Source organism: Oreochromis aureus, linkage group 16 (genome assembly GCF_013358895.1).
Source record: "Oreochromis aureus strain Israel breed Guangdong linkage group 16, ZZ_aureus, whole genome shotgun sequence".
In the NCBI taxonomy this organism is placed as follows: Eukaryota; Metazoa; Chordata; class Actinopteri; order Cichliformes; family Cichlidae; genus Oreochromis; species Oreochromis aureus.
In genome coordinates this window covers 10644253-10661355 of record NC_052957.1, presented here as the reverse complement: position 1 = coordinate 10661355, position 17103 = coordinate 10644253, and the positions used below count along the sequence as shown (strand labels likewise).

General features: G+C 38.9%; 1 protein-coding gene across 1 annotated transcript; it reads right to left on the bottom strand.

The window, feature by feature from the left end:
- Positions 1–1098: 1098 nt before the first annotated feature.
- Positions 1099–14292, bottom strand: LOC116315523 (pyridoxal kinase-like). The gene is made up of 11 exons (XM_031733844.2): positions 14033–14292; positions 13013–13067; positions 6377–6481; positions 4666–4749; positions 4553–4587; positions 4265–4350; positions 4048–4093; positions 3836–3947; positions 3577–3713; positions 3418–3484; positions 1099–3155 (listed from the first exon to the last, which is right to left on the bottom strand). The coding sequence occupies exons 1-11, from the start codon at positions 14111–14113 to the stop codon at positions 3028–3030; spliced, it is 936 nt and encodes a 311-aa protein (XP_031589704.1). The 5' UTR covers positions 14114–14292; the 3' UTR covers positions 1099–3027.
- Between the last annotated feature and the right edge of the window lie 2811 nt (positions 14293–17103).

Below are 17103 nucleotides of genomic sequence, written 5' to 3'. Positions count from 1 at the left end.
TATCATTTTCTTATTTTTAATTTTTCAGATTAATTTCAGTGTAAGTGTGCTCATAGCTGTTAAGTATTTTACAGTCATAGCTTCAGTATTAGTTTTAACTGTGGGGTCTTTATCAGGACAAGCTTAATAAACAGATGCACCAGAGTCCTTGTTGCATTGATAAAATGAATCAAATTCATCTACAAGCTGCCTTCTGTTTGCATTTATGTCAGCTTCCCAAAAATGGTTATCACACCTTGTTTTAGCCAGCTTTAGTCTGTACCTTCACATTTAAGTTCTCTGGTGTATACTGGCCTCGAATAAGAAGTCGTTTTCTTTGTTGCTGTGATCAGGTTACGGACATGTTGGCCTGTGTGGTTATCTGGGCTAATGCTGGCTATTCATACTGTGGATTAGTGACAAAACACAGCCCTGTCACCCGGCCCTAATCACACAATATAGTAAGCACCTGCCAAGACCTGCTGACGTCTTTGCCTTTGTTCTTCCTTTCATATTCCATTATTTCTTTTCATATTAAAATGTGTTCTCGTTGGAGCACATGGATAAGATCCAGTTCAACTGTGGTACCTGATTTAAGCTGGTGAGCAATTACCTCTCCATAATGGCTCCAGTATCCTCCTGTACTTACACTTAACAGAGAAAAACTACACTCACTGGCCACTTTATCAGGTACGTCTGTTTAATTGGTCATTAACATTAATAAGAAATCAGCCATTTAAATGGCACCTGCTTAATGCATTTAGCCACGTGGACATGATCAAGACGACCTGCTGAAGTTCAAACTCTGCATCAGAAGGGGGGAGAAAGGTGTTTTTAGTGATTTTGAGCATAGCACAGTTGTTGGTTCCGGATGGGTTGGTCTGAGTATTTCAGAATACACTGATCTGCTGAGATTTACCGAAACAACCATCTCCACAGTTCACAAAGAATCGTCTGAAAAATGAGTGGCTGTTCAAAGCTCAAATCATTTCAAACTGGTTTCTTGAACACGACAGGGAGCTCACTTTGCAGTAACCAGATCTCAGTTCTCTTAGAACACTTAGCTTGAAACCCAATAGACAAAAAATAAATAAATAAATTAACACAAATGAGGCACAATTTCAATAAAAAGATTATTTTAATTGTTAATGTATTGCTCTATAACAGAGCAGCAGCTCAAGGTTTGGCACTTGACTTTCTAACATTATGTGCGAGAATCAGATATAAGCACACAAAAACATTCACAACCACTGTTTTGCTTTCCTAACCTTGTTAAGGCTACAGTACAACGTGGTCTCTCATAGACACTCTTCTAGAGATATGACAACAGTCATAAAAGAAAACAGTGACCATTAGTAAATATATTAAAGATCATCTGTGCAAATACCTCAATTTGAGATGCTTAAGACATGAATCTACCATGTTACACACCTGCAAGAAAGCATTGCATAATTAAAAAAAGGAGGTGACAAACTTCATTTTTAGGAAAATTGATTAAAAGAACATTTTTGACATCAGCTATTACGATTATCGTTAAAGTCGCAAGTTTTCTAAAATAGCAGAGTTGGAATAAAATGAGAACAAGACTACAACCTACTGAAACACATTTCAGCACTTATCCACTCGATCTATAAGGTGGCAACACTTGTCTTGAAATGAAGTGCATTTTAAGCACATTGCATGCATTCTTAACAGTTAAAAATCATTTTATAGTGGATTAACCCAGCGTCTTTTAATGTTATCACAGATAGTCTATTGATGTGCTTATAATGCCTTGTGAGCGACATACTTGTAGTGATGTTCTAGTCTCAAAACAAGTAGACAAATGGCCATGCATGTAACACTGGTTTTGTGCGTTTTCTGTTCAGCTTAATAAATTATTTTCACTACCTTGAAATGATTCTTCGATATAAACACGAGCCCCTTTCAGACATGCATGTCTTTAGATTAATCTGCTGCAATAGCTTCATGGCTAAACACAAATGTGTATCCCATTATCCTTCCCATTTCTATAGCTTCCTGCATTTTGCCTATTTTAATATTGGTTGTTGTCACTTGTTGCACTTTTTACTTAAATGAAGAAACTTGGGGTGAGGACAAAGCTATTAAAACAGACTTTTTTCTCCTCAATATTGCCAGTTGCTTAAAGAAAGTCAATGGGTTTCTCTGTATAATTCTGTGGGTCTAATCGGTACAATACAGAGTGCCCTGAGCAGACTGTTGTTGTGAATCGCTGCTAGGTAAATAAAAATCTTTGCACCAGTTACCTTTACAAATCGCTTTGAACTTGGCATAGTTATGAATGTTTGCAGTCACATTAACGGACAGGTCTGTTAGACCAGAACTGGGCATGCCTCTCGTGCATCTCAGTGGGTCTCTCAACTCACCAGAGGACGACATAAAAAGCAGTAACATGTACATATTAATATTGTATCTAATCAACCATTTTAAATTTGCAATGAGATTAAAACATTCCCACATGATGCATTTTCACTATTCCAGAAGAGCGAGCTCTTTCATGTCTAAGAGGGGCAGCGTGAAGCTTTCTCACCAGACCCACAAATATCGTGTTCATACCGTAGCTGTGTCTGTCACAGTCCCGAGTATGTCTGAATTCAATTGTTAGGGACATTAACTTAAAATTAACCCATGCCAGAATGCCACAATGCAATCAGCCGAGAGGCTGATGAAGCCAGTAATGTTACGCATCCTGTGTCTGAAAAGGGTTCAAAACTGGCTGATGTGTTGTTTTTGATCTGAATCAAAGGCAGATGTTGTCTTCGCTAGCCACAGAACAGACACGTATGGCAGTTATTTCAGTGTCTGTGAGCAGAACACAAACAGAAATCCTGCTGACCGCTCACGAACAAAATAAAAACAGTAGTAACGCCCCCCCCCCCCCAAACCCCCCCTCCCCGTCCCCCCCCAGTGATTCTGTAAGGCAGAGACACGTGACAGTCTTTGATGTGAAAATCCTATGTTTGTCTGGCGGACCGCCCAGATTTCTACCAGCTTAAAGTGAAAAGTTCACAGAGAACATTACAGTCTTCACTGTGAAGACTTTTGTAAAACCTTGGCTTCCACTACAATGGCAGGATTCTCAATGTCTGCTTTGCTCTGAACCATCCTCAGCTCCAGTTGTGCAGGGGTAGGCCTTTTCCCGGGGCCAGCCATTTCTGAAAAAGAGGGAGACATTTAAGGGAAACAAACAAACAAACAGGTTTTTGCCCTGTGGTGAACTAAACAACCAAGAACTCAAAGGATAGGTTATACACAGTCACGAGGCTATTTGTTTCAAAAATATAAAAAGCTTTCACTAAATATCTAACCTAAACCTATTAACAACACAAGCAAAAAGTGCTCCAGTAAACAACTTGAAGACAAAGTTGAAAAACCTGAAGACACACTGAAGTCACTGGATACACACACAAACCCTACCATTGGCATAAGTAATGGTCCTCTTAATGACATGGTGCATGACAGAAACAGTCTTCTCACAGGCAGTCTGTTAAAAAGGAAGATTAGTTTAGCTATGATTCATTTACTGAGCAAGATATATTATCTGCATTTGAATGAAAACACTTATGTGTTGCTGACCTTCAGGTCCTTGGGGTGATGATGAGTCCAGGCTAACATCATGGCAGCAAAAAGGTCTCCTGTTCCCACAAATACAGCATCGACTTTGGGGATGTCCATGCAGATTTTCTGATCTGTGTTGGTCCCATCTGGTTTCTCTGCAGTGGCGATGACAAACACAGCCGTTATCCTAATTTTATAGGTTACTCTGTTGATCCTACACGAGGACTGCATCCCCACATTTTATAGTCATTTTGACAAAGTCAGCCTGATACTTTACTTATTTTTTGGCTTCCAAGAGCCACCAGGAACTGGTCCCCTTGTTTCGATGGAAGGTCTGTACTAGTGAGGACCACGGTCTCTGGACCCATTTTATGAAGCAGGTCCATCACCTGCAGAATAGATAAAAATCCCATTTTCTCAAACTTTGTCATTCATGATGCCACAAATTAAATCTAAACACAGCCAAACAAAAATGTTTCTGATATTCACCTCAATAGCATCTTCCTCGGTGTTAATTTTCCTCCCAGTTAAGAGCCTATGAAAAAAAAATGTCACAAAAAAGCAACACTGCTTGCCATGTTGTATCTTTTAATTAGTTTTTACAGCATATTTTTAAGCTTCTGTAAAAATAAAAAAAATAAAAAAAGATGCAAAGGATCATTATTCTTTAATTCTTCGATGTAAAAACTGTTTAAAATGCGCTCACTCTGCTTCAAATTGGTTTGGAGTCAGGATGTCAGCCAAAGGCACTACTTTGTTCTTGTAGACTGGCAGCAGGTTCTCTGGAACATACTGAAACAAGCAACAACAACAACAAAATACATAAATCTGATTTCCCAACCTGTTTACAAGTAACAAATGGAAATTGTTATACTGTCCAAAATGACTAAACAAATCCTACACTGTAATTCAAGAGTGCACTGAAGAGCACAAAAAGAACACAACATTGTTCATTAAACTGTCAGCAGCTGGATGTGTGTGGATAACTGCTTACCATGGCACCCTGGTCTCCCATAACAGGATCACAAACTGGAAAGAAGAAATTTAAAAAAATGAGGCTTAAAAAAAGGTCACTTTTTAAAATGGAAAATCCAATCTGACACTCACCGTACACCAAGCTGGGATTGGCCTTCTTCAGCTCCTTAATAATATCAACCACCGTCTCCAGGAAGGAGATGTCCCTGCTGTATCCTTTAGGAAGAAATTTTGGGTTAACCTGAACTGCAGCATTGCTACACACACACACACACACACACACACACACACACACAATTTCTAGTTTCTGAGCTTCCTAAAGTTTGGTATGAGATTTTTGGACCTCGGTCACACAGACAACAACCACTGGTCATAAGGTAAAAACCTGTTGTTGGTGACACCTGCTGTGTAAGTGAACTGTAAGCTGATCTAAAGTCCCAGTAATGAAGGCCATTGAGGCCAAAGACCAAGGCCGTTTCTCAATTCTCAAGTAAGCGAGTACGTACTCGCGTTCTCGGTGAGTACGGACTCGCCGAGAACGCGAGCACAGACTCGTGATTTGTACAATTGGAACACCTGCGTACGTGATGATGTCACAGGTCTGGAGTTTTTACTGCCGTCCCCTCTTAATTTAACTGTGAGTAACATGTTATGAAGCTCAACTGTAATCACAGCCAAACCGGTTTACTCAGGAACAAATAAAACACTGAAATAAACCAAACATTAACATGTAAAAGTGATCTAAGTGACTTATATATCATTTTTAACCTCAGTAGTGAAACCTCTATTAATAAAAATAGTGTACATGTACATACGTGTACATACCTTAATAAAAACAAGCAGGTGAGATGTTAGAACACTTTTATTTCTATTGTAGTGGACACTCAATACTATAGACAGCTGCTGGAGTTTCTGTAACCTGAGTAGTGAGAAGACCGTGAGCGGGGGGGGGTTGAAAACGATGTGCCGGGAGTCCGCTGTTGAGTTTTGGACGACATGCATTCTGGGATATTTAGCTGTACCAAGTCCACACTGATGCATGCTCGATAAAACGGGCGGAGCGAGAACACATCCGGGACTTTTTCGCGTTCTCGGCGTGATGCGTACTTCGAATTGGAACAGTACTTGGTCTCCGACTGATGACGTATCACGAGTACACGAGAACGCAAGTACGCACAAGTACGCATATTGAGAAACGCCCCAAGTCTGTACTAATGAGAACCGCAGTCTCTGGAACCATTTTATGAAGCAAGTGCATCACCTGGAGAATAGAAAAAAAATCACATTTTCTGAAGCTTTGTTAATCCTGATGCCAAAAATTAAATACAAATGCAGCAAAATGTGAAAGTGAATCCCAATTTTTCTGATATTCACCTCAACAGAATCTACCTCTTCCTGGTGACTGCCAGGTTCTAGAGAAAACTCACAGCTAGGTTGGCAAGTGATTGCTGGAGGTTGCTAGTGCAAAATTGGTCACAAAAAGGTATATGCTGTTGCACCAAAAAGGTACTTTGGTTGCTAGTAGAGTGCTGTAGTTGCTAATAGCTTGCTTGGATGTCACTACTTGTCTGTAGTTTTCGCTATGACTGAGTGCAAATGGGAAGTATTTGCAGACAAGATGGCATTTTTCCATGCAAACAGTGGGTGACCATGGCAAGCTTCTATCAACCAAAGCGATCACAAGGAGGCTCCTCCCCTCTCTGACCCCTCAGTGATAAAGCCTACCTCCATCAGGTGTGCTGTAACCCAATGTCCCACCCAGTCTTATCAGATCAATGCCGCCCACAATAAACTTAAGATTTTTGTATGAATAATACTGAAAGGAGACACTCCTTAAACTCACCTGTGAGGATGTAGTCATAGTGGTTCACATTGTTGAGCTTAATGCCCTCATAGAGCACATTCAGTTCTTCTGCTGTCAGTACTTGCCCCTTCCAGTGGGCGTAGCCTGGGCAGAGATAAAAAAATAAATAAATAAAACAGATGAAATTTTTCCATTGCTAATCTGATTTGATTTGGTTAACTCTCTTATTTCAAGGATGTTTTGTGTCAAAGTCTAAAACCAGGATTTTAGACCTTTTGAGGATAAATGAGGAAGGAGGACACACATTTGCACTACTTAACCTAATAGAAGGGCTCATATATTGCATTAGCCCTACTGTGTATAAATCAACTTAGCAGACATTGCCATCCTTTCTCTGTTTTTCCATCGACCTAATTCCCTCTGCTGAGGTCCCTCTCCCCTTTGTACTTAGCAGGGCCTCCGCAGCTACTGAATGGAAAGCTTGTATCCTGGCTGCCAGCTCTCCTTTCTTTTCCCTCTTTCACCATTAAACTAGAATAAACCCTAAAAAGCTGTTCTGACTACAAATGACTGCACACAAAATGGACACACAAACACTCCTGTATACCAGAGGAAAAAATATAAGAGCTCACACAGAGCCCAAACTTGAACACGAGCCAGCGAGTTAGCCTCCTGCAGAGAGGACTTAACAGAAAGCTCACAGCAAAGCAGAAGCTTGTGCTGTGGTTGGGGGCGCTTCCACTGAAAGTGGAACATTTCAGAATTTTAATCTTTAAACATACCGGAAATAAACAAGATGAAGGGTCACATTCAGAGTATGATCGTATGCTCAAAACTCATCAGCTTCCCATTTGTATTGGTTCAAGTGATTTCTGTGTAGGCCTCCTCCTCCTGCAGAGAAAAGCGCATTCTTTGCATACTTCAACACATGAACCCCAACTAATAATCCCATCATCTCCGCAGGTGTGTTGATTAGGGGGGAAAAATGCCAACAAACTAAATGTGGGGCAAAGGTTATAGCTGTATGGGGTAATTTACTAATGCTGAGGAGTAAACTGAAACCTTCAGAAATTTCAATGACAAAAAACAACAAAAAACCAAAAAAAACCAAAAGCCATGTAGGTTACAGGTTTTGCAACTACCCTGGCTTGTTGCGATAGGATGCAACTGTCATCAGACTCATGTATCATGTAACACGTCCAATATCTGTCCAAATTGTCTTCCGTCTCCTCCTCAGCCCCATGATTCATGTGGAGAGTCACATGTGCCCTGTTTAACTTGCTTTATCCCTCATCATTTTCCCTTCATGCATAATTGAAAATTAACTTGCATAACCTCTCTGAGCATCGGCTTCCATCAGCTTCACTTGTGTTACATGTAGCTGGTTTCCTGCTTTTTTCCAGCATATTCTTTTCTTTGTGATAGCTTTCATTGTAATCTGCTGAAGTCTGCACCGCTTGTGACATTATGGCTACTCCTGGTTCAGTTATCTTAGGCAGCAAAAAATTGTGACAGGTTTTGCTGCAGTGTTTGTCCTGCAGTGCTGACTTTTAAAAAAAATATGGCAACTCTAGCCTTGAGCCCACTAGTGTAACTGCCATATTTTCACTGTCTGATTGTGTGACTATTGCACAATATACTTGTGAGAACATGCATGTATTCACAAATAGATTTTTTTTAAAGGTAAATGAAAAGACAGTGGTTGAAAAAACACACCAGTTGCTTAAGAATCACTCGCTTGAAGTAATCTCCAAGATCAGTAGCGATTGCAAGCAAGTAAACACTGACTTGGGATGCCTGTGGCTCAGGAGGAAAAGTGGGTCATCCACTAATTGGAGGGTTAAGGGTTTGATCATTGGCTGCTTCAGTCTACATCCCAAAGTGTCCTTGGGCAAGATACCGAACCCCAAGTTGGTCTGATGCATCCACCAGAGTGCCAGTGTTTGACAAAAAACACTTAAGTGTATGAGTCAGCCATGTCATATAAAGTGCTTTGAGTGCTCCAGTAGAAAAGTGCTCTATAAGAATCAGTCCATTTACTTTCCATTGCTGAGATTTCTACCATAGCAGCAGGAATGCTCACATTTTTGCTTTTGGGTCAGACAAGTAAAAATCGTTTTAATCTGTCAATCAAAAAGATTTTTTGATTGATTTTTGATTTCATCTAGCTGCTTAGAGGAGTCTTTGAGGACTCTACGGATACTATATGAACAACAATACATTCTGATCTTTCGAACTGTGTCTCCTTGATAGCCCTAATTTCTGTAAAAAAATTACAATTCTTATGTACAATTTATGTAAGCTTGAAAATCAGTCAATCGCAGTTTGAACGCTCTTAGGCAGCTTTCTTGTAATTTAAGTAGTCTTCAGGAATAGTCTTCCAAGCTTCTTGAAGGACATTCAAAGCCCTTCCTTGGATGCTTGCTGCCTTTTGTTCTGAATTTTCATTCATCACACCATAAGACCCATTGCCACTGATCTTCAGTCAAGTTATTGGGTAATTTGGTAATTTGACAGCGACCCTTCCACTGAGACCATTTAGTACACGGATCAACTGAAGGTCCAGATGAATCTCTCAAGTCCTGTGTCAGGTTTTTGCTGGGTGTTTTTTATTTTTTAAGGCCACGGCTTTCAGATGCTGTTCAGCTGTTCAGCTTTTTTGTTTTTCCAAGGCCTGCGAGTTCTCAAATTTTTTTAAGGGCACACTTTTCCTGTTAAAAAGGAGTTTTTCCTTCTCACTGTCACCAAGTGCTTGCTCATATGGGGTTGTCTGATTGTTGGTGTTACAATACAAAGTGACTTGATGAGACTGTTGATGTGAATTAGCGCTAAATAAAAACAAAAATTATTGAATTGATATGTTCATCTCTTTATCTGTTTATTAAATGCCCAAACAGACAAAAACGGTCTGAAAATGGTCAGGTACAAGTAATGAACATGAGTGAAAAAGCAGCTAGTGCCCTTTGAAAAACTTTTTTAAAAAATCTTAAGAAACTTAAAGAACCGGTGCTCAAAACATATTTGTCAAAAAATGACAAGAAAATCTGGCTCATTGGAAGCAAAATATAAAGAAAAGAGAGTGTGCCTCAAGACTTTTGCACAGTACTGCAAAAAAGAGAAAATATTTGCAGAAAATATTTGTGATTTAATATATAAGGAATACAGACTGGGGCTACCAGATATTAAGCCAATACAATGATTAGGTTTCTGGGAGAGTCCTGGTAGAAGTAAGGCCTGTGGGCAGTTATTTTGAACCTGCTCTCTAACTGAACAGTGGGAGAGACAGAAGACAATTTAAAAGTTTTGTGTTTTTGTCCCAAAATAAGGCTGAAAAGTTTCACCTGTGCACACTGTAAGTTGCACAACATTATAGCTTCACAAATGGCTTGTTGTTGAGTGCCAACTAGACTGAGAAGTACCATGTTTATTTACATGACGGATACAGTAAGCCAAGAAAAACAATAAGTAAAAGATATGTCAGCCGTTAAAACTGCTGTGAATCTCTACCGTCTACATTCACCAACATGTTTCCTGTTAGGACTGTCAATCAAGCCTTTTTGGTGAAAGGAGTGAAACAACCGTCGTCTTTGCCTTTGTGAAATTCTCCCACAGACTCAGATTCAGGACTCCGAGTGCTGTGTCTCTCCTTTGTAATGCCTGCTGTGTTAACCAGCAGCAGTGATTCCTTTAAGCTCTTAGCTGTTACTTTGGGGATCCTTTTAGTGCACTGAACAGTGTCCATTTGGTCTCTGGACTGGAGATATCTATATGATAATCAACATCTATATGGTCATCTTTACAATGATCTTCTAGATAATGCTAAACAGTCTGCAGGTACTTTAATTCCTTTCCATCCTAAATCTATTTCTGCTATCTAAATATAACATCTTTGAAGTTTGTATACTCCACTAGTTTGTATAGTCCACTATCTGGACTACTGCATGGACATAAAATTCCTGTCCTACAGTAATTTAACCAGAATACAAATAGTTGACAGCCAGTTGAATCGAGTCCCCTAAAGTTGTGGTCATTGACAAAGACTTATTCAGACTGATGGCAACATGCTGACAATTTATCTGCATTTATAAATGTTACAGCAATTATTTACAGACCTTCAACAATCTCTCTGAGAGTGACTGGAGTCAGTCCAAGTCAGACTTCAACTGTTTGCAGAAAGGTTGCCTCCCGTCAAGAAACCTGTGCAATCCCCTTGTGATCGGAAGTGGCTCTGCAACAAGCTCAAGCTCTGGGCAACCACTTAGTCACCCAAAGTTGCAATCGGTTACATAATGTATAAAAATTGATTGCAATCAACAGGCAGACACAGATTTTACTTTTGCAGATTCAAGAAGTGTTTGTTTTATCAGCAAATTTTGGTTTTGTTTTAGTTCATCTTTAGACTAAAACATTGATTGGTTTTGGTAATTTATCTAAATTCTTTTAGTTTAGTTTCTCAGTCAACTAAAAAGTATAAAATTACAGTATCCTAAATCTGATTCCACATGTCAGCACTTCTCCTCCCAAGCGTTGACATTTTGTGGCACTTTATGACAAACAGGAAGCATGAAAGTTACCGTATTTTTCAGACCATAAGGTGCACCAGATTATAAGGCGCACCGTCGATGAACGGGTCTATTTTCATACATAAGGCGCACTGGATTATAAGGCGCAATAAGCAAAACAAAGCAGTCAGATAAGTCAAACTTTACTCAACTCATTCTTCTCTTAATGTAAAGCTAACATAGCTGTGTTGCTAGCGATCACGTAGCACATCATTATATACCAGCTAGTCCAAGTTCAGTAACCCTACAAACATCACTGCTGTTTAGTTTTCTGTCTTCATTTATGTTGGAAGTGATAGCAGAGCTGTACGTTTTAATTTTTCCAGAAATCAGGCAGTCAGAAGATGGTATAACATGTTTAGGTGGAAACTAGCGAGCTAACTTCCTGCTAACTTCTAACCCCTGTTAAATTTAATAAATTCTGTTTTCATGGATGTCTGGATGTTAAACTTAATTGTTACACCTGGTAAAGTAGCAACACTGCTTGATGGACCATTTTATTAAAGATGAAAGAATTTAGACAGTTTTTAACTCTCAGTGATGTCGCAGTGTTCGTTTGACTTTGGGACCTGAAGTTGACAGAGCTTTGGACCCAGATTACTCTGCGAGGCTCCTGACTACAGTAGCTGTAATGCTCCGAAAATCCATCAAGCAGTGTGGCTTCGTAGCTTACCAAAGTCGTACTAAAACATTTTTTTTGACAGATTTTTGAGCGCCGTGTACCACATAAAATCGGTTCGAGGTCCGTAAGCACAACCAGAAGAAGGCACACAGGATTATAAGGCGCACTCAATTTTTGAGAAAATTAAAGGGTGCAGAAAATGCGGTAGTTGAACCCCCCCTGCAATGCTGTTTGTCAGGAGCAGATCAAATTGTGGATGTCCTTGCTTCATCTCTGTTTGGATCACTTCCAAAGTTGTCTCGCCTTTCAGCACAACTTAATTAGTTCTGATTGGATCTCGTCTCTTGAAAACATTTTCATGTTGTTGACGAAAGTGTCGATACATTTCATCAAATTTTTTGTCCTCGTGCCTTAGTTTTTATTTATATATCATCTTGTTTTTGTAAGGAAAACAAAGATTGTTGTCTAAAACTACTGGTGAACGAAATTAAAACTGGATGCAAGGAAGTTGCTGTTCTATTTTCACTCGTGTGACTGAGCCATTCACTTGTTTGGAATTAGGAGGTAGCTTTGCGAAGATAAGTACTTTGGATGGTTTTTCGGTTGAGATGATTTAATGGAAGGTTACTCGCCAAATGTTATCTCAGGATAGTGATGCATGAGATGAGCCCTGTTGTTTGTCAGAGATTTAATAAAATATTGATATTTGTGTCCCTATGCCAATACAATATCTCCAAACAGAATACTCACAACAATCTTGTATCAATTTTTACCCCAACCTTACACAATATACAGGTAAAGGATTATGATCAGATGTAATAAGCTATCTCTATCATACAGCACCGTCACATGGATGTGCTCAGAGTTTAGATTTATCTGCCTCCTCTCAGCTGAGTAACCTGAGAGGTGAAGAAGCCGATTCTTAGAAAAACATTAACTTCTCTAGTTAAACACAGTCCCTGAGTCTCCCCCTCTAAACCTGGCTGATGGTCACAGTGACTGTCTTTCACTGAGTCGCATATAGCAATCATACAGAGTTCATCAAAGGGGTTCTGTACTAACAAGCCAAAGTACACAGAGAGAGATAACTCCCCTGTACAGCTAGCAAAAGAGTCCCAATGCATGCGTGCAAAGAAGTCTTCTTTTAATCTCTTGACCAACCAAAAAAAGTTGCATGTATCCTTAAATGAACCTAAAATGTGCATAAATTCACCTACTCTGTTAAACTTAAGCTGTTATATTTTAACCAACTATGGCAAACTGGATGCAAGCGACCTAACTGGATGAGAACGGACGATTGTTTTTCCGCCCTTACAAAAGCTCTCAATAAATGATTTCCATATTTGATCCATGTAATATAGCAGCAGTGACAAAAGTTAATGGTCCAGCCAACCAGCATCAAAAGGCTGAGTTGTTACACAAGTAGAAGAAGGAGTCAATCGACTTTATGATAGCAGCACTTTGCTGCTCCATTAAAATCACTCAGCCGACCTGTGTGATTGGAGAACTGCACCGAGTTGATGGAGTCCACTTCAAAGCCCAGCACCTGGGAAGAGAGACATGAAGCAGCTGTTAAAACAGAGAACAATGGGCTCCGTATTGCACTCTGTCTAAAAGAATCACACTGCACTGCAGGAACAGCACGCCGAAGGTGAACCACTGTGAGAACTGGTCAACATTCAGTTTCAAAGTTTCTGCGCCCCGCCCCCCCTTTTCTGACAGCTTCAACAGTTTTTCAATTTCACAAAATCGCATGTAGAACTTTTGCATAATTTCGTTTCTAAATAGCTCCTTTTGTGGACTGTAAACTCCAGTTATCAAACTTGTTTGAGATAAGAAGAACAATAAAGTGGATTATAATGTAAGATGATATTACTCAACCACAACTAAATAAGTTACCAGTGAATTCTGATCATTTTCACGGATGCACTGTTGTAAGTGGCAAACACAGAAATTAACCAGTGAAAGTGAAGATTATCTGTTTCGTCTGATCAATTTTGTTAAGAAAGACTTCGATTTCAAATAACTCCTATTTATTCATATTTCTAATAAATAACAAAAATTAACTTGATTTATTTTCAAATATCAATATAGATCGCATACATTTCCCCAGCGTGTTAAATTAGATTTTTTTTTTTTTTTTTAAAGATGAATATTGGGACGCTATAATGTGATGTAATCACTGACAATGAGTGATATACTAGTAACAATGAGAATCATGCTAGAATATTTAAGCTCCAGTTTAACTAATATTAAACAGCATTTGCTATTGCAGTTTTAGGTTTACAGTCGTTTAGTGGGATTAAAGGGTGGAAAATGGAAAAAGGGCCTTTGATGTTTCTCAGAAAAGGTTACAAAATCTCATAAATCAGGAAGTGTCGCTGTGGACCGGCTCGATTTTCTCCGTTTTCGTTACAAGTTTGATGCTGTTTCCCTCCCAATCTCTCTCTCTTTGGACTACAGAGGGTTGTTTGAAACTACCACCTGAATGTCAGATCCGGTTCTTCTTACCTGCAGCGGGAATGTTGCCGACTTGTTCCCAACGTATCCCCTGACAACGTGACTCTGAATGGACAACACGCGACACTCCATTATAGCCGACCTGGGTTTAAAAAAAACACCTGACTGATTCACTTTACCCTAAAGCAGTATTAAAGATCAGGGCAGCCTGAAGCAAGCTGAAACTTAGCATGTGGGGAATACGTCCAGCTTTGAAGGACAGCAGCTGTGCTGTCGAGTCACATTTACGGCTTTTTTTTTTTCTTCAGGCAGCTAGAAGGACTCCTAAGTGGAGCATTCACAGACTCACCAGGAATATAGGAAAACTGGGTTACAAACACAAAAGGGGTTCCCGTTGTTGATTGACGTTTATCAGTGATTATTTTTTTGTGTGTGACAGGAAAACACCTTTTCCACAAAATACACGATCAACATAGACATAGATATATTTTAAGACAACTGAAACAGCCACACACAGGCAAAACAATAAATTTATTTCACAATCTCCAAAGAACATTAATTATATTAATATATACTGCTGGTTGAAAGCCTACTTAAATTTTGTTTAAAACTTTCAAGAATACAAAAAGAGCCCAGAAAATGCTTGTTTAAAACATGTAACATATATGTTCAACACATGGTTGAGTGATATATGAGAAAAATGAATAGTTTTCACTGTCATTTCACTATATTATTGTAGGATGTATAATTTGAAAATAGCTTTTGGTTTGAATAATTATGGATAAACTAACCCCTCCCCCGCTTCTTTAGTTTCAATCAATAACCAATAGCACACAACTATGGAGCAGTACAGGCTCTCCAGATACCTGTGAAACCAAACAGCTTTCATACTGTGTCTTGTACTGAGCCAGAGAGTCCTGTGATTTAAGTTTCAACTACAGTTTCAACTAAAAAGCTGACTTCTGTGGATGATTTCAGCAGCACATAGGAAATATGTAAGGCCTGACTGCCAGCTAGTGCCTTCTTCTGTAACCAGACACCATAAATATACAAACATTATTCTGTCACCTGTTAAGTTAATTTTTATTTATTTTATTTTATTTGTTAGTCCTTACAGAGAGTATAAAAGTTGGACATAGCTTCCAAGTCTGTAAAGTTAAGCCAATGTAGCATTTATTTAAATGGCCAGCAGGGGTTCATCCAGGGGGTTCCTCTGGATGAAAAAAAAGACTTGTGAGAAAGCAACCCTGAGCTCCAACATCTTCAACAATCATCCTGACTGCCTGTGAGAAGTGTTTTCTTAGGGTTTGTTTTCAGTTGTCAAAATAAATATTTAAAAAACAAAACAAAAAAGCCCATAAGACTAAATGTGCTGTCCTTTCTAAAAAGACAGCATTCATTAAGTTATCAAAGGTGGATTTTGACCAATTGCAACAGTCCACCAGAGGATTTAGTAACATCAACAAGCAGTTGTTGATCTCTCTCATATCACATCACTGTACTTGCACTTAATAACAAAACAATGTACTTCAATAATATACCTCACAACTGTTTTTGACTGTTCACTGTAAACCGCAGACTGCTAATTTGCAATGTTTTTTCATTTAAACTTTTCAATTTTGATTTTTCAATTTAATTTCATACTTGATTCCTTTCAGTTTTATTCTCATATCTGTGAAAGGCTTTGCTAACCATGAAAAAGCTTGATCTTGCAGCAGAAAGTATTCAGTGTGTTCTTTATACTCTATATCAGTGATTTCTAAGGTCTTCACATACGCAGAGTCGAAATTAATGACAAAAATGTTCAAGGACAAGCTGGATTTGTGAGTGAGATACTGCTTTGGAGACTCAGTATTGCCTGGTGACACAATAACCTTACACCTGGCAATTCTATATTTCAGACTGGCTCACTTTCCAATGTAGTTGTAACTAATGTAATCATGTAGACTCCATTCTGGGTCATGACATGACTCATCTAACAAAGCTGGGTACTTTAAACACAGGCAGCTGTGCTATGACAATATCAGCTACTTCCACAGCTGAGGGAGTTATTGTGACGGTGAGGAAGGTCAGCGTTATCGTGTACGGACTGTGAACTGATTATTAAAACCTTGAGTAATGAAGATTCTCAGGAATGAGCACACAATCTTAATTCTCAACGATAAAGCACTTCAGTTTGAGCATGAAAAAAAAAGTATGATATACGTGCTTACATCAGTGATCAAATGTTCTGTTCCAGTCACTGCTGATGCCAAACAATATGCCATGCCTCCCTAGAATATGATTTAACTTTCACTTAACTAGACAGTAGGTAACATCATCAGTATTGCATAATGTTTTGGTTTTTTTTAATTTATGCCATGAAATCTAACACAAAAAATGCTCCAATCACCCTTCATTTAATCGGTAGGCTACAATGAATGCCTAAAAAGAATCAGACTAGCAATTAAAGGTCAAATTAATATATGAACTAATGCAAAGTACCAATGGTTAAATGCTGTAAATTATGTCTCCTATAACCACTGATTTACTCTTATGATCTACAGTAGATTCCATATAACTGAATTGATGACTATATTTGCTACCACCAGGGGGCCCAAATCTGTTTGGTATTTTTTGGTATTTAAATGAATGAACAGGAGATGTAACCCTGAAAAATCACAGAAGATGTAAAGCATGTAGTACGCTGAAAGAGGAGACTTTAAGTTTATGTATTTTACTTTGAGTATATTATTAACACACCCACGCAGGACTCATGAGTGATGTATTCCCAGTTCTGGTCACAAGCCCAGATAAAGAAAAAGAACGGTATGCAGCGTAAAATCTTTGCCAAATCAAATATGTGGATCAGAAATGATATGATCAGCTGTGACGACAGGAAAAAAGAGCAATGACACGAGGTAAAGACACAAGATTCAGTTGCTGAAACCAGGCCTTATATAATCAAACAAGCTTCACCTTTTAAAGGGATACCTGGATTTTTGGTCTGTCTTTACCTATTAATGTCTGCTCAAAAACTGGACCCCCACAGCTATGACTCCAAGAGATGATAACACACAAAGAAAGCACTGCATGCTTCCATGCAATCAGTGACACACGGACAATATTGAGTCATGTCAGGC